The 26855-nt window shown below is 38.6% G+C and overlaps 3 protein-coding genes across 10 annotated transcripts in view; 2 read left to right on the forward strand and 1 right to left on the reverse strand.

Moving 5' to 3' along the window:
• lamb2l (laminin, beta 2-like) overlaps positions 1 to 11823 on the forward strand; it is a 53346-nt gene extending 41523 nt beyond the window's left edge. For both annotated transcript variants that reach the window (XM_017487668.3, XM_017487669.3), the window contains 17 exons: positions 899 to 1091; positions 1306 to 1449; positions 1536 to 1767; positions 1849 to 2012; positions 3539 to 3763; positions 3926 to 4140; positions 4284 to 4380; positions 4491 to 4863; positions 4983 to 5167; positions 5352 to 5599; positions 5742 to 5957; positions 6659 to 6803; positions 6980 to 7187; positions 8533 to 8674; positions 8874 to 9050; positions 9140 to 9299; positions 11112 to 11823. In XM_017487668.3, coding sequence (XP_017343157.1) covers positions 899 to 1091; positions 1306 to 1449; positions 1536 to 1767; positions 1849 to 2012; positions 3539 to 3763; positions 3926 to 4140; positions 4284 to 4380; positions 4491 to 4863; positions 4983 to 5167; positions 5352 to 5599; positions 5742 to 5957; positions 6659 to 6803; positions 6980 to 7187; positions 8533 to 8674; positions 8874 to 9050; positions 9140 to 9299; positions 11112 to 11245 — 3258 coding nt within the window. In that variant the 3' untranslated portion in view covers positions 11246 to 11823. The remainder of the gene's footprint in view (positions 1 to 898; positions 1092 to 1305; positions 1450 to 1535; positions 1768 to 1848; positions 2013 to 3538; positions 3764 to 3925; positions 4141 to 4283; positions 4381 to 4490; positions 4864 to 4982; positions 5168 to 5351; positions 5600 to 5741; positions 5958 to 6658; positions 6804 to 6979; positions 7188 to 8532; positions 8675 to 8873; positions 9051 to 9139; positions 9300 to 11111) is intronic.
• The window catches only part of sinup (siaz-interacting nuclear protein), a 219251-nt gene that overhangs the window by 73546 nt on the left and 118850 nt on the right, over positions 1 to 26855 (reverse strand). The window lies entirely within an intron of this gene.
• lamb2 (laminin, beta 2 (laminin S)) overlaps positions 13407 to 26855 on the forward strand; it is a 38114-nt gene continuing 24665 nt past the window's right edge. The window contains exons 1-4 of one of the 2 annotated variants that reach the window (XM_017487226.3): positions 13407 to 13703; positions 13817 to 13893; positions 25441 to 25610; positions 25722 to 25857. In XM_017487226.3, coding sequence (XP_017342715.1) covers positions 13863 to 13893; positions 25441 to 25610; positions 25722 to 25857 — 337 coding nt within the window. In that variant the 5' untranslated portion in view covers positions 13407 to 13703; positions 13817 to 13862. The remainder of the gene's footprint in view (positions 13704 to 13816; positions 13894 to 25440; positions 25611 to 25721; positions 25858 to 26855) is intronic. The other variant, XM_017487228.3, reaches the window with a different exon arrangement.

Below are 26855 nucleotides of genomic sequence, written 5' to 3' on the forward strand. Positions count from 1 at the left end.
GCTTTCATGTCCTGTTTCTTCGTTATTTCATGAAAAATTAAGGAGATTAAATGGTCTGGAGTTGATTCCAAGTGTTCATGGGTACTCTCAATATGTGATCCACACAGGAGGCCATCATTAGGCTGAAAAAAACAAAACAGGGGTGTGGCAAAGTGTAGCTTTAGTGCAGAAAGACTTTTGTGTATCTCGATATTTACATGAAAAAAAAAATTCATATAAAATATTTGTAAAAATTAAGCAACTATTTCCAAAAATAGTTTTTAAGACTGGACAAGCTCGTGTCCTGTTAATTTCAGTAGAGATTTAGAAGTTCTATTAGAAAATGTTTAAATTTTCAGTGGAACATGCAATGCGTAATAGAAAAGAGCTTTTTTTTTCTATAAAAACAATTAAAAGTGTATTGTTTTGGACCACAGTACAATGACCCCTATACGAAATTTACAAAACTTTGCATGTTTATTAATCTGTGAGTTATTAAAATGTGGTTGTCATTGCCTAATAATTCTATAGTAGCAGGTCGCCATCTTGTGGTGATGTTAAGCATATCCTCGTGTGAGAGTGCAAATTAAATTCGCTTTAAGAAACACTAAATAAGACGTGCTGGAGTTACTGAGAAAAAAGATTTTAAATTGAAATTTTTTTTTTTTTTTTTTTTTTTTTTTTTACTAAAATTAAGGTAGAATAACTCTTGCTTACTGAGAAATAAGATTCGCCTTCATCAGTTCCAAACTTTAAGTTAAGGTCTTTGCAAAATATACTGAAGTTATAAAGCAAACGTTATCGGTTTATTAAAATAAAACTTACTCATTTTCTGCTCACCTTACGCTGACCCTTGTATGTCTCTGTATATTCCTCTCTGAGTGACGTTCCAACTTTGTATCTCATCTGTCCTCTGTAGCTTGTATTAATCCCCCGGTATGAGGAGTTGCCAGGGTTCATGGGTAACGATCCCCTGGCTGTGCAGCGGCGAGAGGAAATGATGCGCTACATGTGTCTGGACTCCTTCATGGTTGCGCCAATGCCGATTCTGGCCGATATATGCATCAAATTGATCTGCAGCATCTCCTCTCTCATGCATAATGGAGCATTACGTGAGTTTTTAGGCACCATGACTCAAAATCGAAGGTTTTTGTGGCCTTTAGTTAAGTTTAATTAAGGCCATTAGTTATTGTAGTATTAGTTTAGGCCCTTAAAATTATCATCACAAAGAAATTATACAAATATGCAACATACAGTATGTCATTATGTTAAAAATCACATTGTAGCTTGATGTAACTGCATCTTTACTATTTTGTCTCTATATAGCTTGTCAGTGTGACCCTCAGGGTTCACTGAATGTCGACTGTAAAAAAATTGGAGGTCAGTGTCAGTGTAAACCCAACATAATTGGCCGTAACTGTAACCAGTGTGCACCGAGAACATATGGATTTGGACCCTACGGCTGCACTGGTACGTTGCCTGCTAGAGATTCGTCAGTGGTAAACTTAGTAGTATGTGACACTTCTTTTTTTTTAATTCCTCTGTATTTCCTTCAGCCTGTAACTGCCACCTCGATGGCTCTGATGCTCAGCAGTGTGACCCAGTTACAGGGCAGTGCCCTTGCAACACCGGGGCCTTTGGGCGGCAGTGCTCTGAATGCCAGCCTGGTCAGTGGGGCTTCCCTAACTGCAGACCGTGCCATTGTAATGGACACTCAGAGACCTGTGATCCACACACTGGCGCATGCCTTGACTGCAGAGACAACACAGCAGGCCATCAGTGTGAGAGGTTAGTCATAACATTCATCACCAATTGAGAATGTGTTGATTTGATGCAGCACAGATAACACAGCATATTACACTACTTTAGGTGCATGAATGGGTATCACGGTAACCCAGTGCTGGGTTCAGGAGAACATTGCCGACCTTGTCCATGCCCAGGTAACCCAGGCAGTGGACATTCAAATGCAGATTCTTGCCACATGCAACATTCCTCCAAGCAGATCATCTGCCACTGCAAGCCAGGATACGCAGGTCAGTTTCATTAGCTAAGATTTCAGTGACGGAATGAATGAATTAGTAAATTAATCAATCAGCTGAGCTTTTGGTTAAGCAGTCAGTTGCAGAACTGTTCTTCCAGCTGAGATGTCATTAAACAGTCCATTCCCTTCATTTCCAACAAACATCTAATTCAAAATTACATGAATGATATATAATTTTGCATTAAACACGCTTTACCCTTTATCCCACACAAAAGCTTTGTGTAGTGCCTTTTAAAGACAAATGGCAGAGCTGATCAGCTTTCTAGGTGGGGCAGAGCTAATTTATTTGCCAAAAAATGTCAACAGAAACATGAAGTAAAGACCTAGCCAGATCAATTGTGTTACACAACACAGTTTTTCCAAAAAAAATTCTCAGAAATGATTTTACTATAGGTCTGATACCCTGTCTGTGCAAGTGCAAGCTTGAGAAGCTCTGCTTCACAATGTTTTGATATGTTACTTTGTGTAAAGAAAATATTTTTGTTTTGGTCCTGTCCCCACCCCTGACCCGTTATTATTTTGATACTGATTGTATTCACCTTGTATTCACCTGTGATTGGTTTGCCTTCTTACATCCTCTATGTGTTATTGTTCCTTGCAAAGCCTCACTGAATGTTATCATACATTTATAAACTTCCACATGTTTCCACATGGTAACAAGTCATAGTTTTGTTTTTTCTGGTTTTGATCCCCGCCTGTTTGCCTCTCTTGCTTTGACTTATTTTGCGGTCATCGACGATAATTTTTGGGCTGCCACTAATAAATACCAAACTGACTTAACACACTTCCACCCTGCCTTCAATAACCGCACGTTACATTAATACACTATATGGCCAAAAGTTTGTGGACAGCAGTCCATCATACCCGTATGTGTGCCTTCCCCAGCCTGTTGCCCCAAGTTGTATAGGATGTATTTGTGGGATGTAGCACTACAATTTCCCTTCACTGAAACTAAGGAGCCCAAACATGTTCTAGCATGACAATGCCCCTTTGCACAAAGCGAGCTCCATAAGGACATGGCATGGAAGAACTTGAGTGGCCTGCAGAAGCCCTGACATCAACCCCACTGAACACCTTTAGGATAAACTGGAACACCACCCTGACCTTCTCGCCTGACATCAGTTCCTGACCTCACTAATGCTCTTGTGGCTAGATGAACAAATTCCCACAGCCACGTTTTAAAATTCCATGGCAAAAGGGAACTAAATCTGGAATGGGATGTTCAAAAAGCACATAGGATCATTATGGTCAAGTTCCCACAAACTTTTGGGCATATGGTGTATTTCTTCATCAGTCAACCAGTCAATTCTAAAACACTGCTTCCAGTATGCATGTATTAATTTATTATAGTTTAATGTCATAGCTTTTAGTTTCCTATCCAACATTCTAGAAATTTCATTACTTCTCTTAAAGCATTTGCATTGTCATTATATAAAATATATCATTTAATTTTCAGCTCTACATATTGAAAGACTAGTTATTGATATTTTGTTACTAATGTGGCATTGTATCTCTCAGGACATCGCTGTGACCGCTGTGCTCCAGGTTACTATGGCCACCCAGAGCAAGAAGAAGGAGAGTGTCGGCCATGTGAGTGTAACGGGAACATTGTGGCTGAAGACCCTGAATCATGTGACCCCCACACAGGCGAGTGCTTGAAGTGCCTTTACAACACAGATGGACCTTCATGTTCGGAGTGCAAGCCTGGCTACTATGGCAACGCCCTGGCCAGGGATTGTAGGTGTAAGTGTAACCAAATATTCTCTGATGACTTTGCTTTACGGTTATTCTCTTGCAACTGAGCTGTGTAAATCTGCTTTAGTATTGGGGTCTGGGTATTAAATGATAATGACAACACTTTGTATACTGTCTCATGTGTTTGACTTGTGTGCCTCTGCCCATCAGTGTGTACATGTATGAGATTGGGAACAGACCAGGAGTACTGCCTTGATAAGGTATGTTACTGTGACAAACAGACCGGTGCATGTCCCTGCAGGCCTAACGTTGTTGGCAATAACTGTGACCAGTGTGCTGCCAACCACTGGAACCTGGGCATGGATGATGGCTGTGAGGCCTGTGAATGCCATCCACAGAACAGCTATAGCTCACACTGCAACTCGGTATGCCTATAAACACATCTGCTAGCCATTTAAACATGGTACACTGGATTAGAGATGGACATATTCAAATTCTAAATTTCACACAAATTAAGGGAGGGGATTGATCACTCATAGCAATGTCTTTCCTTCTCACATGTGCATAGATCAGCGGGCAGTGTCACTGCCGGCAAGGTTTTGGGGGCAAGCAATGCACCGAGTGTGAGCCGTTCCACTGGGGTGATCCAGCAGTGTACTGTGAGGGTAAGAGTTTTTGAAAACGTCAACAAGCATACCTGTTTTCACAGCAGTACAGGCTGTGTTAATTTGGGTCAAGGCTGCTTTTAACTCTTGCATTTTTCATTTTTGTGCAGAGTGTAAGTGTCACTGGCAGGGATCAGTGACAGGTCGATGTGACCGTATCACAGGGGCATGTGAGTGCAAAGAGTGGGCAGCAGGCCAACATTGTGACAGGTGCACCCGTGGTTTTATCGGACATTTCCCCAAGTGTGTTCCTTGCCACCCCTGCTTCCAGCTTTGGGACGACATTGTATGCCAAGTCAAACATGACATGGACAGAATCCGCTTCATTATAACCAAGATCCTGGAGATGGGCGAGGTGCCCGGAGTTGCCGACACCCGCATCCATGAGCTGGAGCGGAAGCTGGCTGAGATCCAGAAGCTGCTCCAGGATGGAGAAGGAGACAGGATTTATCAGCTGATCAACCAGGCCATTGACGACTTGAGGTAATACAGTCACACTGACCACTAGAGGGCACTGCTCTGCAGTTCAACATGGCAGCCACATTCAGCATTTCTAGTTGTATTGAATGAAGGGCCTAAATCGTAATCTTTTAATGGTGCAGGGTTGAGATAGCTGTCACTGACGGCCGTTTGATGGGTGCAGAGAGAGAACTGAACGTGACGACAGAGCATAACAACATCTTAAAACACAATTTGACAGCACTTGAGCGAGAGTTCAGGGATCTGAACACCACCTTTACTCAGTGGCACAGAGAACTGGAGAACTCTGTTAGTGGTGAAATTACAGGTAAACCTATAGAGAGGGATTTTTTTTCTGACATGCCTGCGCACACAAAGGAATCACTCCTATCGCATGACATTAAGAAAGCCTTTTATAATAATGTGTTAAGGCAATGCACGCTTTTATATCAGCCCACTACTCTTTTGCAATATTGAGACAATTTTGAAATACTTTCTCCCTGGCTGCCCAGGTCTGCTAAACAAAGTGCGGAAATACTACCAAGAGTCTTTGGACGCTGAGCAGAGGTGCAATGCTTCTGTTTCTGGGGCTCAGAGTCCTGTGGAGCAGTCTCAAGACAAACGCAACATGACCGAGGCCCTGCTGGACCAGAGAAAGGACAAGTTTATGCGCAATGTCACAGCTCAGAAGAAGTCCTTGTCTGAGCTCAAAAAGAAAGCAGAAAACATGGATGGAAAAGTCCATCAACTGAGCCAAAAGGTAGATAATTCATTTGTAAGGACACACTCATGCTGAAGTACTAGCTATAATATATATGGTGTACTACTGTGATGTACTGTAGGTACTAGGATAGATATTTGGTGCATTACACCTTTGCAAATTCCTTGTGCTCATTTCTCAGGTTTGTGGCAGCAGTGGCAATATGAGCGCTGATGGTTCATGTCCAGACAGCCCTTGTGGAGGTGTTGCTTGTAAGGACAGTAATGATAAACTAGTGTGTGGAGGGCCACATTGCAACGGCACTGTTGGCGAGTCAATCAGGGCGCTGGAGAAAGCCAATGATCTCAGCAAGAACCTGACAGCTGTCAGCGAGGACCTCATGAACATGGCCAAAAAGGTGTGTGTATATGTTCAAAAGTGTGTTTGTGTTCAAAACATCTCTCTTTTTATGTTCTGTCAGTTTTAAGTCTGTTTGCGTTTTAGATTTAGACAAAAAGGGCTGTATTTGCATGAAGGTATCAATTTGATGTCACTACACTACATTTAGTTGCTAGAAAGGTGGGCAAAGTGGCTAAATGACACGTTTGCCTCACGCCTTTGGGGGTTGGGCATGTTCTCCCTGAGCTTTGGGCGTTTCCTCTGGGTTTTCCTCCCCCAGTCCAAAGACGTGTTGTAGGCTGATTGGTATTTCCAAATTGTATGGTTTTGCCCTGCGATGGGTTGGCACCCTGCCTCCCACAATGTACCCCATGTTCCCTGGAATAGGCTCCAAGCTCCCCTATGACCCTGGATGGTCAGGTGCTAAAAAAAATGGACAGCAGGAAATATTTCCTTTCCTCAAGGCCTCAAGTGAGCGAAGAAGCATAAGCATCCTTATTAGAATCTGTTAGTATTATGGTCAGAAGCATGGATGTTGTCTTGATGTCTGTTGTTTATGTGGTACAACAAGTGAATGTGTCTAGTTTTTCACATTCAACTGAATGTATTTCAAACATTTTCCCATCAAGAGATCATCACATCCCAGCCCTTTTTAAAAACCTGTCCATATTTTGTGTCCATATTCTTTCAAACGCAATCTTTTTAAAATGCTCATCCCAGCTCCAGGACATTGCTACACTCACTGAGAATGTGAAGGCCCAGGCGATGAACACTCTGGACAAAGCTCAGAAGAAGAAAGAGCTGTTTGAAAAATCCAATAAGAAACTGAAAGATTTCATCCAGACGATCAGAGACTTTTTAACTGGTTGGTGCTTCATCAGGTTACTCTCTGTGAAATGACATGATAATGTCATTAGAATGTCTCTTCTTCATCTTTTATGAGTAACTGGATATTCATACATATCTGCTAAATGATCTCTTTTCAATCACACATGTAGTGGTGTGATTGAAAGTATAGATGTGGCTATTTGTTGTTTTCAGAGGAAGGAGCAGATCCAGAGAGCATAGAGAAAGTGGCACAGCAGGTTTTGGCCATCACGCTGCCGGTCAATCGGACTGAACTGGACAGCATAGTTCTACAGATAAAAGACACCATTGCCAACCTCACCGACGTGGATGGAGTCTTCAACTACTCTGCTGAGCAGCTGGCCAAAGCCAAGGACCTGCTTGATAGAGCCACCAATGAACAGTAAGTGAGATCCACATGAAGAAAAGGACACACACCTCTCAGTTTTGGTGCTTAGTGGTATAACACTCATTTAGCTCATTTAGTTGGATGCAAGACAATTTTCTCACCTGTTCTCACCAATTTTGCTATATTCATGGTCAGAAGTTAATTTGCCTGCACTGGTATGCTCAGAGTGATTCCTAGATCATGTGACATTGAAAATCTGTGAGCAGTGGAATTTTCAAACTTAATTTAGCCCAAAATTGTGTTTATGTTTCTGTCTGTCAAGCGCCACTTTTAGCATAGGTGGAAGTGACATCAAGTGAAGGTGGAAAAGGTCTATCCCACACTCATAACTTTCTTTTTTTATGGATGTACACGATTTATGACACCCCAGTTTGATATAAATAGCCTTCTTCACATAGCTCCTAAATGTGAATAATCGTTAACATGCCATTATGTGTGGAACTGCATAGAATCAGTGAAATGTCTGAAACAGTTACATTTAATTTACTATTATTAAATTATACACTCAGCAGACACTTTAATAAGATCTATTCAACTATCCAGTCAGCTAATCACATGGCAGCAGTGCAATGCATAAAATCATGCAGATACAGGTCAAGAGCTTAAGTTCATTATTTTCCGTATATGTGATCTTTGTGACTTTGGCATGTGTTTTGGTTTGAGAATTTCAGAAACTGCTAATCTCCTGGGGATTCCACATACAACAGTCTCCAGAGTTTATACAAATGGTGCGAAAAACAAAGAACATCCAGTGAGTGGCAGTTGTGCAAGTGGAAATACCTTGTTGATAGAGGTTAGAGGAGAAGAGAATGGCAAGAATGATTTGTGCTGACAAGAAGGTTATAGTCATTTAAATAATCAATCTTTACAACTATGGTAAACAGATGCAATATGCGAACCTTGAGGCAGATGGGCTAAAACCACAGAAGACCACACCGGGTTCCACTTTTGTCAACCAAGAACAAGAATCTGAGTTTACAGTGGGCACAGGCTCATCCAAAATGGACAGATTGGAAAAGCATCTTCCGTTTTGTTTTGTTTATTTTTAATCTTGTACTGTTTTTTGCAGCCTCTGATTCCTGTTCTTCCTGTCCAGCTCTTGTTCAGCATCATCATAATTTTTGCACTGTGCTACTGCCATGTAATTGGTTTATTGGGTAATTACATGAATGTGTATGTGTACTGGTTTTCCTAATAAAGTTGTCTGTGAGCCCATAGCTACATTTGGACCCATAGGACAATATTTTTCTTTTAGTGAATGCATTGTGAAAATAAGGCCTGATGTCTTTGAAAATGCTATTTTTGACACATTAAGTGACTTGTGGTTTTGTTTGTGTAGGGAAAATGCAGGGAAAATTAGTGATGTTATTAACAAGACTAAAGAGGCAATGAACACTACTCAGGAGGCCATAGAGAAGGCAATGACGGCAATAGAGAAAGCCTTGGAAAACCTCAACAGCACACAGAGCGTTACTTCAATGGTATGCTGGAAGCTTAAGTTTGTGTACATGCATTGCATGTGTGTGTGTTTGTGTGTATGTGTGTTTCATTCGTGTATGACTGCACTTAATTGGCAGGTTGTAATGACAGTAATTATATTGTCACATCAATATTTGTAATGTTACTTTATTTCTTTCTCATATCTCTTATATTTTGTCCTTATCAACACATTTTGACCAGGTGGAAGACAAACTCTCAAATTTAGAAGCCAACCTTATGGATATGATGATGCGTTTGGCTAATTTATCCCAAGAAGTGGATTTTTTGAAAAATAAGACAGAACAAAACAGACAGCAGGCACAGGAAGCCAAGGCGGTATCAGAGAATGCCACTCAGGCTGCCTCTGAACTAACAGAGGTACGTTTGTTAAGCACAATTATGACTTTGCATGGCTGAGGTACTATACATGTTTGTTATATTTTTTTTTGTGTATGTGTTTGTACCAGGATTTGTCACATGTTGAGAGTCGTTATAAGGAACTAAAAGATAAGATTGATTCTTTGGGAGGAGCGGCACCAGGCAATATTACCCAGAAAGCAGTGGACATGAAGAACGAGGCAGAGGATCTTCTCAGGAAAGCCAACAAGGACATGGAAACACTTAAAAGTACGTCTATACAGACCCTTGAGTGAGACACCTAACTCTGTCATCAGCCGTGCCTCCTGGTTGCATAAAAAATAACGGGAGACTCTTGTGATTGTTAAGAGCAAGTCAGAATTTGTTTGCGCAAATTCTGTTGGGTGTCCGAATCGAAAAGTTTTGATAGACATGTTCATTTTTACTGCATACCACTGAATCGAACACCTTTCTGAGCGAAAAGAAGACAGTTAGCGGTCAATTACTGGTCAGTAACTGGTCAATTACTGGTTAATGGGCTCTGGTCTTTGCAGTTTCCATTTCATCTCAGCTAAGTAGCTAAGTGTTATAACAGTGAAGTTGGCATGCTAACTAAGAATTTAAGAAGCTTAGATTGTTAGTTAGCTTATGTGCCTAATCTCTATTGCTTTAAAAAAAATTAAGCAGCTTGCCTAAAGTCTACATACAGAAACTAGCTAACTTTGTACAGCTAACAAATGTGTTTATGGCCTCTCACTGGCTGTTACCTCAGCTTTCAGTACCAGAATGTCCTTGATGTAATCATTAAACAGTACCTCTTGAATGTGCCCACAAACAACAAAGTTGTAATCATCAACTAGACTTTCTAGTATAAACACTATATATATATATATATATATATATATATATATATATATATATATATATATATATATATATATATATATTTTTTTTTTTTTTGCATTATGTTTTTCATTTGGTACTGCCCTGAATAAGCTGTTTCACATAAAAGATGTTTACATATAGTCCACAAGACACAATAACTGAATGAACCAGTTCTGAAGTTTAGTTACACTTGATTCTTAATACTGTGTGTCGTTACCCTGGATGAAACCACTGTTTTTATGTTTTGTGATAGTTCTTCATGAGTCCCTTGTTTGTCCTGAACAGTTAAACTGCCCACTGTTCTTCAGACAAATCCTCCAGGTCCTAGACTTTACTTGTTTTTCCATCATCTTCTGCATATTCAACCCCTTTCCAACAGTGACTATATGATGTTGAGATCCATCTTTTCACACTGAGGACAACTGAGGAACTCGTACACTATAAAACTATTACATAAGGTGCAACCATTCACTGATGCTCAAGAGGGCAACGCGATACATTAAGAGCCAGTAGGGTGTAAACTTCTAAACAGGATAACCAGTGTAATTTGTTATTATTTTGTCTTCTGGGAAACATGTAAATATCTTATGTAGCTTCTGAAGGGCAGTACTAAATGTAAAATATAAGATCTTTAAACAAAATAACAATTTCCGGCGATCATCCTGTTCAAAAGTTTACACCCGCTGGCTCTTAATGTATTATGTTGCCTTCTTGAGCATCAGTGAATGTTTGTACCTTTTGTAATAATTTTGTATGAGTCCCTCATTTTGTCCTCATTGTTAAAAGATGGCTGATATAGCTTATTTAGGGCAGTAATAAATAAAAAACGAATCCCTCTTTTTTTTAAATTATGAACATTTTGCAGATTCTGCATGGCATATGTAAACTTATGACCTCGACTGTATATCCAGCCATTGCACTTTAGGGCACTGCTTTTAGTGGTAATCCATAATAATAATAAATGGATAAGATTTTAGCTAACGTCAATACGATCCCTAAAAAAAATCTTGATTGATTCTACAGTCAGATTATAGTAGCATAAGTAGCATCAGTTTGCTAGGCTACTCGGATCTTTGCAATCAGGTTGTGCACACGTCACATTTTCTTTACAAACACCAAAGCGATCTGTTTTTAATTAGACATGACCCTCTTTTCTGTGTAAGCTGCAATAATCTTGTGCTGTTTTGTGTTTCGTAGAGCTGGAGCGAAAACTGCAGAAGAATGAGCAGAGAATGCAACAGCAGCGGGATGAGCTGGCGGAGCTGGAAAGCAATGTTACAGACATCAGAAATTTCATCAGAGAAAAAGTCTCTGGCTATAACACCTGTTAGTAATGACAAAATTAATTCATTCAGAACATTAGGATTTGTTTAGCCTACCACATTAACTCAGGACTTCTGTCAATGTCAGTCAAATCTGCTGTGTTTCTAATGTGAGGGATTGACTACTTATTCCTCCTAACTGTCAGCCTGAAGACCTGTTAAGAAAAAAGAAAAAAACTTGCCAGATTACCCTGAAACTGGAAAGAGCAACTGATAATAAATGAACAAAAAGCATAATTTTTAACTAATAAAAATTGCAAATTTGATTGTAATTATGTAAATGGGGATTTTTAATAAAAAAAAAAGAAAGATACATTTTATATTATTTCCATGTAAATTATAGCAAAATTACCACCTTGTCAAAATGTTATGGGATGAAAATTTATATAATAATTTCTTACAAGTACTTTGTATACATTAGGTGCTCAAGTGTTCTCTATTATGACTAAAAGTTACCTCTAAGGGCATTGAGAAAAATCTCATTTGAACTAAAAAAGTATTCTTTATAGTAATGTGAGTGAACTGCTAAGGGTAATAAATATACATTTGATAAAATATTTGGAATTAAAAGCAACTGATTCTTGTAAGATTTTTTTTTTTTTGACATTCAACATTCTGTTTTTGAGTCTGCATCGGTCTCTGAGCAAAACTTTCTTGGTGTGGTAATCCTCTTCATGCCTGGATCATTGCACTTGAGGACTGTTTCCTGTCATATGACTAGATCAAGCTTTCACATCCCATACTCTCAATAACATTTTTTAGGGGTAGTCAGTGACTGACAGAAATGAGCTAAAGCCAGATTAGATTCATTATATTTACAGTGGGGTCCAAAAGTCTAAGTCCACTAATGAAAGTGATTCAATTTTGCATTCTTTTCTAATTTAATGCAACAGTTTTCATTACAAATTATATTCTTGACAACAACTTGAGTGCAAAGCATAATCTTTTAAATATGTATATGAATTTTCCGAGTTTCTTAGTATGTGGTACATCCCCTTTTTACTTTAATGACGGTATGCACTCGAGCTGGCATGGACTCCACATGTTTGTGCAAAACCCGATGATCCGTTTTAGATCAAATCCAGTGTCTTCTGAACACATACTTCAATAGAAGAGATTGGACATGAGGAAAATCTGACCTTTTGTACAAAGCAGTTAAAATAGTCAATATCAGTGCAGAATGTGCAGAATCTTGAATATTAATATTCACATTATTGAGATTACTGGGCTTTTTCATGAGCATATATTTTATTCAGGGGGAAAAGGCATTCTGATTTATAAATCACTGACCCCATTTTTACATACTGACCCCTACTTTACTGAAATTGAGATTCATAATTTGCAAATCAAAAAAGCATCATAATACTTCCATTAGCAAGACACTGTTTAAAGATACGGGACTTCTGATTGGAAGGTCATGAGTTCAAATCCAGTTACTATTTTTTCTCATGGTTGAAAAATAAGATTGTGATAAATTTTACTATTAATCAAGGTCAACTTTACTGCTAAACAAAGAGACAGTTTACTGATTGCATTCTTATGCACTCAAAATAAAAATAAAAAATCTACTTATCTAGGCCTACAGTATGTATGTTTGTTTTGGTTTTTTTTAGACTATTTGGGGTTACTTCTCAATACTGAGAAGTATTTGGGGTTTTACTGAGACTATTTGGGTTTACTTCTCAATATAACAGGACACAATTTAAACTCAGAAACAAAGAAGGGCCTAAATGAACCATGGTGGCAATCCTAAACTCAGGTTACTGTCTGTGTGGCGTTTCACATGTTCTCCCCTTATCCATGTGCATTTCCTCTGGGTTTTCTGGTTTCCGCCTACCTCAAAAAATTAAAGAAATATGCATGTGGATTGGGTATGCTAAAGTGAAGACGTACTGTATAAATTAATGAACGATTAGCCTATTTTCAGGTGAAATACTAGCTATATTAATGGTAAAATGACAAGAGTACCACCCCTAGAGAAAGGGAAGTACACTTTAGCACCCTTTCCTCTGAGAATGCACCTCCTTAAATAGTAGTCAGTAATAGTAGGCTACAATATTACAGCTTCACCGCTTAGCAAGAAAGCTTTTTAAAACCATGTGCTGCCTATGGCAACGCACGCGAGCGCTGCGAAATGCTTGCGTTTATTTATTTATTTATTTATTTATTTATTCAAACGCACGCGCTCGCCAGCTGGGCAGTCTCAGAAACGTCGAGGTGGACTCCACATGTTTTTAGGCGCCGGGTTTAATTTATTTATTTTATTTTATTTTTTCAAACTCCAGCGTCTCTATTTGTGACTCAAGGACAGACTCCACGTCTTCGAAATCCACTGCGTGTTTTCAGTGACACATTTCCAGCGCTACAGAAAGTCAGAGCTGTGGTCAGTCGGGTTTGTGGCGAAAACTGGTACAACAGTCTGAGGGGACGAACACACACACACACCAGGGAGTATCAGAGTACTGCTGTAAGTATCATATTCGCAAACGACTGAAGATATTTTCCAGGTGTTTTTGAACTAAGTTGTTTTCATTTCAGTAACAGTTATCATTACTGAGCAGTTGGTTTATATGTCATTAGCCCGCTGTTCGACGCGCTGGAAAGTAAAAACGAGCATCTTCACACGATGCGCACTTTGCTCCTGCTGGTTTTCTGTGGTAAGTCCCAAACGTACTTACTTTATAATGTACTTAAAACATTCTAACATCCTGTTATAGCCTACTCTATACCTCATACTTAATCACTAATGCCCACATGTTCTCTATAGCCTATGTGTTTGTTCTGTAATCCATCACAAGCTTATTAAACTCCCAGCTACCAGGTGTCCAGGTGTGGAACAGAAAAGCATCCGGTTCCTCTCAATGTTTCTTCTTCCTAAAGCTGTCTTAGGGAATTTGTTTTCCCCCTGATCACTCATCTCTCACGTGCTATTTACGGGTTCGGACTTGGATTTCTGTCGAGCTGTGTTAAAATCACTACAGTTCTCCAAAAATAACTGAATTGATAGCTCAAATAGGTAAACTGGGATGTAACATAATGGACTCCTTTGTAATACTATGTGTCATGTAGAATATATATATATTTATGAATCCTATTATAAAAAGAACATAAAAGAAAGAAAGGCACTCAATTTTTCATATAGGCCAAATGTGCTCAAGGGAGTTATACTGTTTCTGTTTGAGCCAAGGGGAGTTTTAAGACTAGATCTTAAATCTGACCTCTGATTCCTTTCTTGGATCAGTCAGTTTTTGTCATTGGTCCTGACCACTGGAGAGGAATTCACACTTAACACCTGTTTTTATATGTTTTTATATTATGTTAGAGCCCAGATGTCTCTACAAAGATAGGAATATCTGACAGCTTTTATTTAAAAAATGAAGAAATAAGTACTACATCTCATACTTATACTATGTACTAAAATTTTGCACTCTTTGTGAAGAACAAGTACATACTTTTGAGTGCGAGTAAAAGAGTATGCAAGTACTGGGACTTACTAGTCATGCACACTGTCACACTGAGAGAGAGAGAGAGTGAGATGGAGTGAGTATTAAAAGACCGTCTTTAGACTCTGTTTATTTTTTATCCCAGTCCAAACTCTTTTGCGCTTTTAGATGTCCATTATAATCCTCTTCTGTGCCCCATAAACCGAGCAGAATAAGTAGTATACACTGTTTATACAATACATGCATGTACTATTCAGTCACATGCATTTGTAAACTGTTGTAGTGTCTGTTGAGTCATGGTCAGTGTAACTGGACTAATTTTATTACCTGGAACAGCACACATGACAACCAAGCCCATTTCTGACAGACTCTCATTCCTGACAGAGCCTCAGCCTGCATGTAATGGGCCCCCAGAGACTGTCAGCTATCCTATCATGTTATTCCTAAGAACTAAAATAAGTTTATTGCAGTGCTAAACAGGAAGGAAGAGGTGAACAAGTCACACTTAAGGTGTCTTTGAATGCCCATTTTGGGTAACACCTGGTATGGTCTTCTACAGAATTTCTGACCATTTTTAAAACTTCATTTTTAAGTCAGAGCACTCTGCAGTGAAATAACAGAAATATATTTCTCAGATCCTCAGATTATATTCTTCCTAATTGTTTATTTTGGGTATTGAGTATACTTAATTAGGGGTGGGGAATATGGAGAAAAAAAATTATAAGTATAATTGAACATGTTGAATTGAAAACGTAGCAGTAGTACCATATTAAAAAACCTGTGAGCTACAATGTGAATTGACTCGTAATTGTGTTTAACTATAAAATTTGACATTCAGTTAACATTTGATCCAAAAAATGCATTATAATGTCCAGATCAACTGGTCGTTATTGTGAGTAATGATCCATTTAGTCAGTGTTTTAATTGTACATTCTTGTAGTTGAGGGTTGGGTGGTAAAATCTCAAAAGGTATAGTCCAGGAGAAACCAAAAACTCTTACTCGAAACTTTCTTACAATGATAACAATGATAGCTTGGAGATACCTATGAGGAGTTCGCTTATCAAACCTCAGGCTATTTGGTAACATATTTACACTCCTACTTTTTATTACTTTTAATTTTTTTTTTTTTATTACAATAAAAAGTTATTATCAGATTGTGCATAATTCTTTCACTGAAAATTTCACGCCAGCATTTTATGAAAAAAAGCTTATTGATGCCCCAACAACCACCCTTAGGTGTCTTTTTCAAGTCTTCTTTTTTTCTTTGTTCTGGGAAACATTAACATTTCTTGTTGCCTAAACGCAACAGATAGATAGTGGTAGATAGATATAAGGGTGCTGGAGTATTCCTAGCCTTCAGCGATAAAAGGTTGAGGTTAGAGGCATTATTGCAAAGGTTACAGCATGGTCTGAGAGTATCCATATCCATATATAGAGCACAGAACAGGCCAGCTCTCCAGTTGCTCTGCTTTTTCTGTCTTGTGCCATAAACCTTAGACTTTTGCTGACATCAATCAGTATATCTGCTTTTCTTAGTTTGCTGTTATCCAGTGTTAGGGCCCAGTCGCCCGCTTTTCTTCTTCTGTTCCTTTATTCTCTGTTTAGTATGCCCCATAAGTGATGGGAGACAGGGTCTCTCTGTGTGAGTTGTATGATAAAACTGTGTCGTGAGAGAATGTGATGAGGTGAGGAGGAGGAGGGAAGAGGGATGGGATGGTGTTATTTTTGGCCGAGCAGAGCTCTAATGAACGAAGTAGGAGGTGAAGTGTGACAGTCAGCAGATGGCAAGACATGTTTAGTCCCAGGCATATTTACTGGCTGATGTCTAGCTGTGTCATTTTGGGTCATTTGAACCAATCAGACAAGAGTTTTGTGTGATCTCTGCTAATTTACATGTGGCGATGATGGTGTGTTAAATGTGATTGTAATTAGATTGTTTTGGATGATTTGGTCTTTGATTACTGCAATTACATGCAGTGGGAGGCACAGTGGTTTAGTGCTTAGTACATTTGCATCACACCTCATTAGGTGTTAGGGGTTCGAATCCCGTGTCCACCCTGTGTGCGTGGAGTTTGCATGTCCTCCCAGTGATTCAGGCCTTTCCTCCACGAGTCCAAAGACATGTGCCGTAAGTTGATTGGCATTTCCAAATTGTCTATAGGGTGTGAATGTGTGTGCGATTGTCCAGGGTGTCCCCTGCCTTGTGCTCTGATTTCCCTGGGATAGTCTACGGGCTCCCCCGTGACCCTGTGTAGAATAAGCGGTATGGAAAATGGATGGATGGATGGACCGGGATGGTGTGATGTTAATATTTTCCTATAAAAGCATGACCCAAAGTGTTTTATTCACCTAATACCACAGCTCTTTTCCACTGATTAGAATTGTTTGTTGATTTAATAATTTCACATTATACTTTTTATGATTATAGTTACAATGAATGTAGCGGAATATCCATTAAACAAATTAGTTATCACTTGTTATCAGTCATATTATCATGTATAACAGCTATAAACCCTCTGTCTCTCACAAGCCTCTTGTTTAGATATCTCTTGAAGTTAATAAGACAAAAATGCAGCTTGTCTAATAACTGAGAAACTCTGAAGCCTAGATTCCTCTGTCCTGAAGACCTTTCTGACCGGGGTAAACTTAAAGGAACAGCTTTACTTTAAAGGACAAATGTAGAGATAAATGGTAAATAAATGTCTCCTTAAAGAAAGCTTAACCATAGCTATGGTTATACTATATTTCCTTTTTTTAAAAATCTGTTTATTGTTACATTTAAGTACGCGTCTGCCATACAAGTTCCGTTGAGTTTGTTGTTACTATAGAAACAATAACATATTAAAGCAAGCGCATTAATATAATTTGTCTTTCTTCCAGCACTACTGTTAGAACTGTTATAATAGAAAATTAACCTTCTGACCAATGATCTCTGAAACCTCTGAAATGTCAGAATGCGCAAAACTTGAATGTTTGTTCAAAAGAGTGCTAATTTGCACATTGTGTGCAGGTTCTTCTTCTCCTCTGCTTTTTTTTGTTCTTTAGTGTGTTTACATTTCGCCTCGCACTGCAGTAGACTTTTATGCTCATTTCTGCAGAGCAGAGTGTTGTGTTAAGAGGGATGTGAACAGGTGAAGAGCTGGAGCAGTCCTCAGGCTGCAGGGCACTCAGCGCGATCCACAGAGGCCTAGGCTGGAATGCCCCTCCGGAACTGCACTCGGCAGAACAATGAGCCAGCCAAAGTCTTTGATAGAGCTATGAGGAGCAGGGGAGAGGGTGGGGGGCAGTGAAAGGACACAGTTTTTAGGGCAGGCATAATTGTGTTCAGAATAGTTTTGAATAAGGTTTCTTCCTTGGGGCAGGGATTTAGATTTATGTACTGATAGAGAAATTGAAATAGAGGCTGAGATGTTATATGCTATTTCAAGGAGTCGTAAGAATAATTTGTTACTGTCTGTTCAAGTTAAGACTGCATGATGACCTTCCAAACATTAACTTGTCTCAGTATGCCTCTGTCTTATGTTGGCTGGGTGCAGGATCTATGATTAACTTCAGCCTGACTACCATGCTGCCTGTTTCCTGAACAGAGCCTTGGCTGTAATTCAAAGTGCTGTTAATAATGACTGGTTGTCAGTGTTAAGCTATGGTTGTGTATTATGAAGAGTGCAGACACCTTGCGGTTCACTTTAAACATGATACCCAGTTCAAGATGAATCATTGCTCTCCACCACATGAGAAGTTATGAAATGCATTTGAAAACCCCACAATGGACTTTTGTGCTTCTTTATTACTAACATCTGTATACCTGTCTTTCTAGTTTTTTGCACGTTTAATTCACATGTAAGCATCTATTTTGCCCTGACTGTGTTTTTTTTTCCACATACAAGTTCTTCCAAGACATTTGACGCCAACAAATCTCAATTTTCAAATGTACACTCTGAGGAAAGCGCTGACTGAATTCTTCCATATACATGAGCACACAGACATCACCAGTTGGCTAGTGTTGCTGTGATTGACATCATCAGGATTTGAACATGCATTCTACAGGCAACAAGCCAATTGCTTTTCTGTTGTGCCACTCAGGAACACCCTAAGGTTAGGGGTAACAATATTTCCATGTAAAATTTAGTAACAACAGTCATGGACAGACTGGATAAACTCAGAAGAAATGCAAGTCAGGAAGGATATATAGGTCAGGGTCTCACTTTCCAACTTCACATAAACATCCACATGCAGTTTATGATAGCTAACTATGCTATGTTAAGGCTGTTTGCCCCTCACATCGTGCCTGTGTCATAACAGTTTAATAACCTAAACATCTCCTCCTTCTTTCCTAGCAGGCGTGTAAGAACAGAGCAGTGCTAACAGCTTGTAAAAACTAGCCTCTGAACAGGAGCCATATCGAGGGGAGGCCCTTGATATGGTTTTGAGTTGAGCCTGGATCCAAAGAGGGTGGGTCAGTGATTCATTAGTTATGTTTACAGTATACACAGGCCAGGACAGGGTTCCCATGGATCCTTAAAAAGTCTTATAAGGCATTAAATTCATTCATCTAAAAATCAGGCCTTAATTGGTATTAAAATGTCTTCAATAAGTCTTTAAAATGCTAAGACATGCTATATTCAGGTGCATCACACAAAATTGCAGCACCTGCCAAGTCCTGCTGGAAAAGGAAATCAGCATCTCCATAAAGCTCGTCAGCAGATGAAGCATAAAACCTAAAAAAAATATACAATAATATCAAACACTTTTAAAAGCACTATATATCATACAGTATAGACAGTATAGACAGTAAAGCTATTTAAGGTCAAAATTAAAAAAAACCCAAAAATCGTTTCCCAACCTCATAAGCAGGTCCTTATGAGAACTTTATTTATGGCTAGGTTGGTTTTTTTTTTTTTTTACCCATTTTAGTACTTGGATAGGTCAGATTTAGCAGGAGTCGGATTTAGTTTAAGCTTCATTTCTAAATATAGGTGACACAAGTCCATCCTAAACAAATAAACAATAAAGAAATCAGTTGAACCAAAATGAATAAAATTGCATCTGGACTATTATCAAATATATATATATATATATATATATATATATATATATATATATATATATATATATATATATATATATAATTTTTTAATGGTTGATATTAAAGTTTCTTTGAATATATTGTCCAATAAGTGTCTGTATTAAATTCAACTCTTTATGGTGGCTCTTGTATGTAAATGTGTTACTTAGCTAAATGAGTAACGAGATGATAAAATTCCAAGTCTGTTTTTTGTTTTTTTGTCCTTATTCATAAAGTTTACTTAGGTGTGAGTCTGCTAAAGCACCTCACACAAACCCGATGCATCCCAGACACTGTTTGTTCATATTCCCTCAGAGACTATGTTCACTGACTGTGGCACAGCTGTGTTTTGTGTGTGTGTGTGTGTGTGTGTGTGTGTGTGTGTGTGTGTGTGTTTCCATAGACACATTGCCATGTGTTCCTGAAAAAAAAGATGAGTGAATTATTAAAACAAAGCAAAAACATGGTATGAAATGGTACAAATTAATTTGTCCAGTGCAAGCAAACATTATGTACTCAATGTTAAATTAGCTAGTATTATGCTAATAACAGCTAAATGAATGAAATGGATGACTGTATGAATCGGCTTTACGAGCCAGAAAAACAGAAAACCACCAAAACAAATGATGTAATCAGACATTATTATTTTGTGCAGTGAAGGGGGCTTTCTTTTTTGAGAGGAAAACACTGCTCATAGTCCCATCATATGACCCAACCTTTATAATAAATATCAGCTATTTTGCTCAGGCTATTTACTATTACACTATAAATGGGACAGTAATTCAAAGTCATTCAAAATGCAGACATGCTGTCATGCACAAACATGCACAAGCTACTGGAGTCTGCTACAGCAATGGGAACTAGTGCAATGCAAGAATAGTCCATCCATCCATCCATCTTCAACCGCTTACTCCTTTTCAGGGTCGCGGGGGAACCTGGAGCCTATCCCAGGGAGCATCGGGCACAAGGCGGGGTACACCCTGGACAGGGTATGCAAGAATAATATAATAAATATTAGAATAATATAATAAATATTGATTCCCTTTTTATAAAGAATTATGCTGCATTGTCCCAGACAAGTATTTCATATCATATTGTTTAGGCATACAGTCCCCTCTGAAAGTATTGGAACAGCAAGCCCTGTGCTGTTGTTTTCGCTGTACTGCACATTGAAGACATTTGGGTTATAGATCAAAAGATGAATATGAGACGATAGGTCAGAATTTCAGCTTTCATTTCCTGATATTTACATCTAGATGTGTTAAACAACTCAAAACATGGCACATTTGGCGACAGTCCACTCAATTTTTAGGTGAGCAAAAGTATATGAAAGTAATTAAAGTAAATAACACGTAAAATTTGGTTGCATATCCCTTTCTTGTAATAACTGCATCAAGCCAGTGACTCACTGACATCATCAAACTGTTGCATTTTTATTTTGTGTTGCTTTTCCAGACTTCTGCAGTACTGCAGCTTCTTTCAGTTGTATTTTGTTTTGGGGGGTGTTTCCCCCTTCAGTTTCCTCTTCAGGAGGTGAAATGCATGCTCAATTGGGTTAAGGGCTGGTGATTGACTTGGCCAGTCTAAAACCTTCCACTTTTTCCCCCTGATGAATCCTTTGTTTGTGTTGGCAGTGTGTTTTTGGGTCATTGTCTTGCTGCATCGTGAAGTTCCTCCCAATCAGATTATAAGCATTTCTCTGTAAATTGAAAGACAGAATTATTTCTGTAGACTGAATTCATTCTGTTGCTACCAACATGAGTTACATCAATAATTAGTGAGCCCATTTCAGAAGCAGCCATGCAAGCCAAAGCCTTGACACTACCTCCACCATGCTTGACTGATGAGCTTGTATGTTTTGGATCATGAGCAGTATTTTTCTTTCTCACACCTTGCTGTTCCAATACTGTATGTAAGGACACACAGATATAGGCAAAACTATTGCTAACCCAATAAATTTTACTAAAATTAAGTATATCCACCAGAAACAATAGAATAAAATAAACTATTTGGTTTCTAAGAATAATAATAAATTTAGACATACATCATGGTAAAATAACACAACATATCAGTACAATAATCAATTCATGAATGGAATCGTTGATAAACTAACATATTAAGGTCAACTGTTAGCTTCTAGAGTCTAGTAGATTAAAAAGATTTCAAATTCGATAGTTAATTTCAGTACAGAATAGGGGACATGATGTTAACTTTGTATCTAGAAAGTGTTGTCTTGTGCATGTCTGTAGAAGTCTCTGATTACCTTAGAGGCAGCAGTAACATGATGTTCAGTCATACTAATGGAGGACAATATGTAAGGGTAGAGAAAAGTAGTTGGAAGTAGTGACAGGAATGGAGTATGAGCTGCAAATAGCAGCGGGGTTGAAGGCAAGAGGAGACACTGAGACTGGACTATGGGCTGGAATTAGCAGCCAGCTCATATTAAACAACTCAGATAAATAGAAGTGTACTGGAGGGGTGGTTAACAAAAGCAAAACTGTAAGTGTCAAATTTACTCATTTCGCTCCTTATTATTCTTCACCCCAAATTCAGCTTCACAAACACACACGGAGCAGGTGGTTTTATTCACACTGAATTGACTTCTGGTTTATATCCATCTTACCTCCTCAGGAGATTCATAATTCAGGATACACATTCCCAGAATTCATCCTTCTACCGTCATATGAGGCAGGGAGGACAATTGAGCAAGGTTTGGGAAAAACCTCAAGAGGAAAAAAATGTAATCTCATTAGAGAGAAGGCTTCAAGGACAAAACATTATTTACACTGGACTATTATCAGCACAGTGATAATTCCAGCTGTATCCCAGAACACTTAAAATCATCACACACTTCCGGCCTTAACATGGCAAGTTTGTGAGAGATGCTGGAGCTTCTGGATGAACAGTTGGGAAGTGCTAGGCTGTTCCAAATTTGTTTAGCAGGTGGAGAATGTGTTGTGTAAGTGTCACATTTCCCCCCATGTCTGTAGACCGAGCACTGTGTCGCCAGGAGAAGGACTCCTCTCTGGAATCACAGACAGGCATAAAGAGGGAAATTCTCTGCTCTCTCTGTACACTGTGGACCAACTGTTCACCCTTGAAAATTGAGACGGGTAGAATTTGAGAAAATGAAAAGTCCCACTGGAGTCCAGCTTTGCAACAAAGCAGAGTAGAGCAGCAGCAATTTAGCCCCACCTGGTACATAACGCCAAGCCAAGTCCTAAGCTGCAGGAAGTGAAGATGGAAGAGCACAACACACGTCTTAGAAAGAGCGGAGGTGATGTGAGATGGACTGGGGGAAAAATATGAGTAAAGTATTTAGGGTGACATCAGACAGACAGAGGGACAGGAAGAGAGAGAATCCCTACCTTTGTCTTGTCTTCCAGCTCATGTCAGGGAGATTAGCTAAAACGAGGCAGATGTGAAGCCAGAAAGAATGATGGGAATTGTCCAGTCCTAACTCAATACATTTGTGTTTCAAAGTAATATTGACAAGAATTACTACAGAGCTTTCATTGTAAAGCATGATAAATGTCTTTCCTGGTTGTGTACACATTCTTCACTGTGTTAATTTGCTATGGTCAGTATTTCTTGAAGCTAAAAAGTTGGCTGGATGTCTTTCAGTGAAACAGCTGACAGAACCCCTCTGGTTATAAGTTGTGTGCTTTGTTAATGGGGCAGTATTCTTCCACTGCCAGCTGTCCTCCTACATTCCTGAGCCTCTTGTCCATGTAAGGTGAGAGTGGCAGAGGAGCTGGGAGTTAGCCAGCCCTCCTGACCCAAACCTCCTGATTTTGGGATATTTGAATGAGACACAGCCAGCTGAAGTAAATATAGTGATTTTAACATTTGTAGTATTAAAATCGTCTGTGTTCCTTCTTTCCATGGGTGGAATAGTTGCTGTTCTTCAGCAAATACTGAGTGGAGGTGCTAAAAACCAGGTTTATTATAGTAACCATATAGTAAAACTATAAATATATAAATAAATAAGCCAACTGAAACAGTGAACTTAATAGAAGGAGGAGATAAATATAGCTGCTATTTTCCATGAGTGATGAGAAAGGGTTTTCAGGCCTACAAAGAATCCGGATAGATCCTGTGTATCATCAGCTACATATCAGGGTACTGTACAGTGATAACTAAAGCTAATACCTGAAACTAAAATAGATTTATGTGAAGTAAAATAAAATGTATGTAAAATATTCCATATAAACTTATGAAATAAACAAACAAAAAAATTCAAATTCATATGCTACAGAAATGACCATCTTAGCAAATGAAAATATCTTGAATACAGTCAAATTTATCTCTCATTCTCTATAGATTACAATACACCAGATATAGAGTTAATAAACCTATTTTTACACATTTTTTTGTTAATGTCAAGCTTGAAATAGTTCTGTTCTATTGGCAGATCCTTTTTTTTTTTTTTGCCATTTTAAGCATTTATTTCAAGAAAGAAGCAAAATTATCTGCCAATAGAATAAGATAATGTAAAGCTTGAAATCAATAAAATCATCTAAAACATTCGGAATAATCTTATATTCAATTTATAATAATCTCATAATAAGAAACAATACATACATTTGCTTATGTTCAAGATATTTTCAGTCAAAATATAATTTTTGCTGTGTAAGAAAAATATATAGAAATAACCCATGTTTTTATCCATCTAAAGTTTATTATATTAAAAAAAGTTACACTGACTAAGATATAAGCACTAGAGTCCTCATCACTATCCTCTAAAGTCCTGGATTAAGTGTATGCCTAGTACTCTTTTCTGTAATTATCTGTCCATATGTTTTTTTGCGCTTTATGCAAAACTAATCCGAGAAAAAGGATTTAAAACAGAGAAGTGGACTTGTATTCCTCTAAAACCTGTATTTCCCTTAATTCCATTTCTTTCTCCATTTTCTGATTTTCCTGCTACAGTTCACTGTTAAAGAGATCAGATTAATTTCCCAAGGTGAGATTTATCTGGAGTTTCTGCTGGGAGTTGCAATGAACACAGGAAACGGGGCAGAGATAAGTTTTCCCTGGTGTAAGCAGCTATCTTTCCTAAACAGTCCAGAGCATAACAAGATTTCCCCAGCACTGTCAGTCAGCATACATGCAGTAGATAAGTGTTTACAGTTTGTGAGTTTGTATGTTGTATGTGAAAATGTGCTTTGTGTACAGTGTATGTGTTTGTGTGTGACGTGCTGAACCTGGCAGCAGTGTGAAAGGTGGTGTGGTGCCAAACAAACACAGCTGTCTTGTTTGAAGAATGAGACATGTCTCCATTGATAGTGTCTGTGAATTCCCGTCTGCAGAATTTTTCCCAGGCTTTTTAAAATCTACTCATATAACTATGATTATTGTAAAATTGCCTGTTTTTTGTTTTATATTTGTGTGATGACCATATTTTATGTAGTTGATAGATTTGCAGAACTTTCTATACTGAATTGATCTATAAAGGTTTAAGGTGATTGTGTTTGTGCATAAGTACACGTATTCAGTTAGTTGTGTTACATCTCCATAAACGTCTCAGTGCCCATAAAGGTCAGTTGTGCATAAAATTCTGAATAAATCAACAAGGTACTACTTTTGAAAAGGAACATAGCCAGGTTTGTAGATTTAAATTTGACCTGCCCTTTTGCTTTGGTTGGCCAAACTTTATATCTCATTTTATTTTCTCTATATCTCTGTGATTCAGGCTTGGTAACAACCCTTGCTCAAGAACCTGATCACCCCCATGGATGTACTCATGGAAGTTGTTACCCAGCAACCGGTGACCTCCTGGTGGGTCGAGAGAAGAACCTGAAGGCGTCGTCTACCTGTGGCCTCACGAAGAGAGAACCCTACTGCATTGTTAGTCATCTACAGGTAAAGCCTCAGGCACTTCCTGTTTGACCTCCCAACATTCTGGCCAGTGTAACCACATGGAGCTTGTTGACTGTATAACGCTTAAGGCTTCCAATATATGACCTTATGCAGGAGGAGAAGAAATGTTTCCAGTGTGATTCGCGCAGACCATACAATTCTGTGTACAACACCATCAGTCACCGTATCGAGAATGTCATCACCAGCTTCAGCCCAGACCACAAGAAGTGCTGGTGGCAGTCTGAGAATGGTGAGATCATCAATGGTTTTATTTTGCTGTAAAAAAACAAACAAACCACATGCTCTTTGATGTTTCATCAAAACTATATACACAATGGGCCAGTACATGAAGATGTGCAGAATAAAGTGATGAAGTGATTTGGTGTACTTGTGAAGAAATTTACCAGCTGCCACTGGGATTGCCTGAGCCATTAACCACTATAAACCTAGCTGTTTGGCAGGCTCCCACACTGAACACACAAGAGATGTATTATTAGAACAGTGATGTTCAAAGCAACCTATTAATACTATTAGAAATGCCACGGAGGTGTTCATTTGCACTGACATATAATATGGAAAATAGATTAACGAATTAATAAAATATTTTAATAAAATATTTAAAGCATATAGTTATTAATAGAAGTAGGCAGAGAGGAGAGAGTGTAGAAACAGTAAAGAAGGACAAGTTCAAAGATGAAATGTCCATGTCCAGCAAATCACCTCAATAGTTCAAGCCCACTAACGTATGTCACTTGTGATTTCAGTGTATTGTTTTATATGCTTCTGTGTGGCACAGGCTTTAACTTTACATGGCTTCAGTTCATGGATGATGGAATGAGATAAATTAAACTCTATAAGCATTTTCTCAGCATACGTCCTGACTTTGTTAAAGTTTGTATTAGACAGATTACCAAGCCTGTTGTATTTGTGATAGAGTAGGTTACAAAATTACATCAAAAGAGTATTTGTGTTGTTGATCTGATCATATGCACAAATACATCTTCCATTTTAGAACTTACACACAATTCCCACATTGGTAACTTCCCAAAAGAGGCTTGTTCACATACACTGAAGGCTTTTTTGTCTTAATGAGCTGTGTTATGAGGCTTTAAGGAACATGGAAAGTCAGGAGTTGACAGGAAATGATGGCTATTTTTGCTTGATGTCCCCATGGTGTCAGTGCCACAGCAGTGCGTATGCAGTTTAATGAACATTGGGTCACTTGTCCAGTGCATGACCACTCATCCA

The sequence above is a fragment of the Ictalurus punctatus genome, chromosome 15, assembly GCF_001660625.3.
Source record: "Ictalurus punctatus breed USDA103 chromosome 15, Coco_2.0, whole genome shotgun sequence".
Classification (NCBI taxonomy): Eukaryota; Metazoa; Chordata; class Actinopteri; order Siluriformes; family Ictaluridae; genus Ictalurus; species Ictalurus punctatus.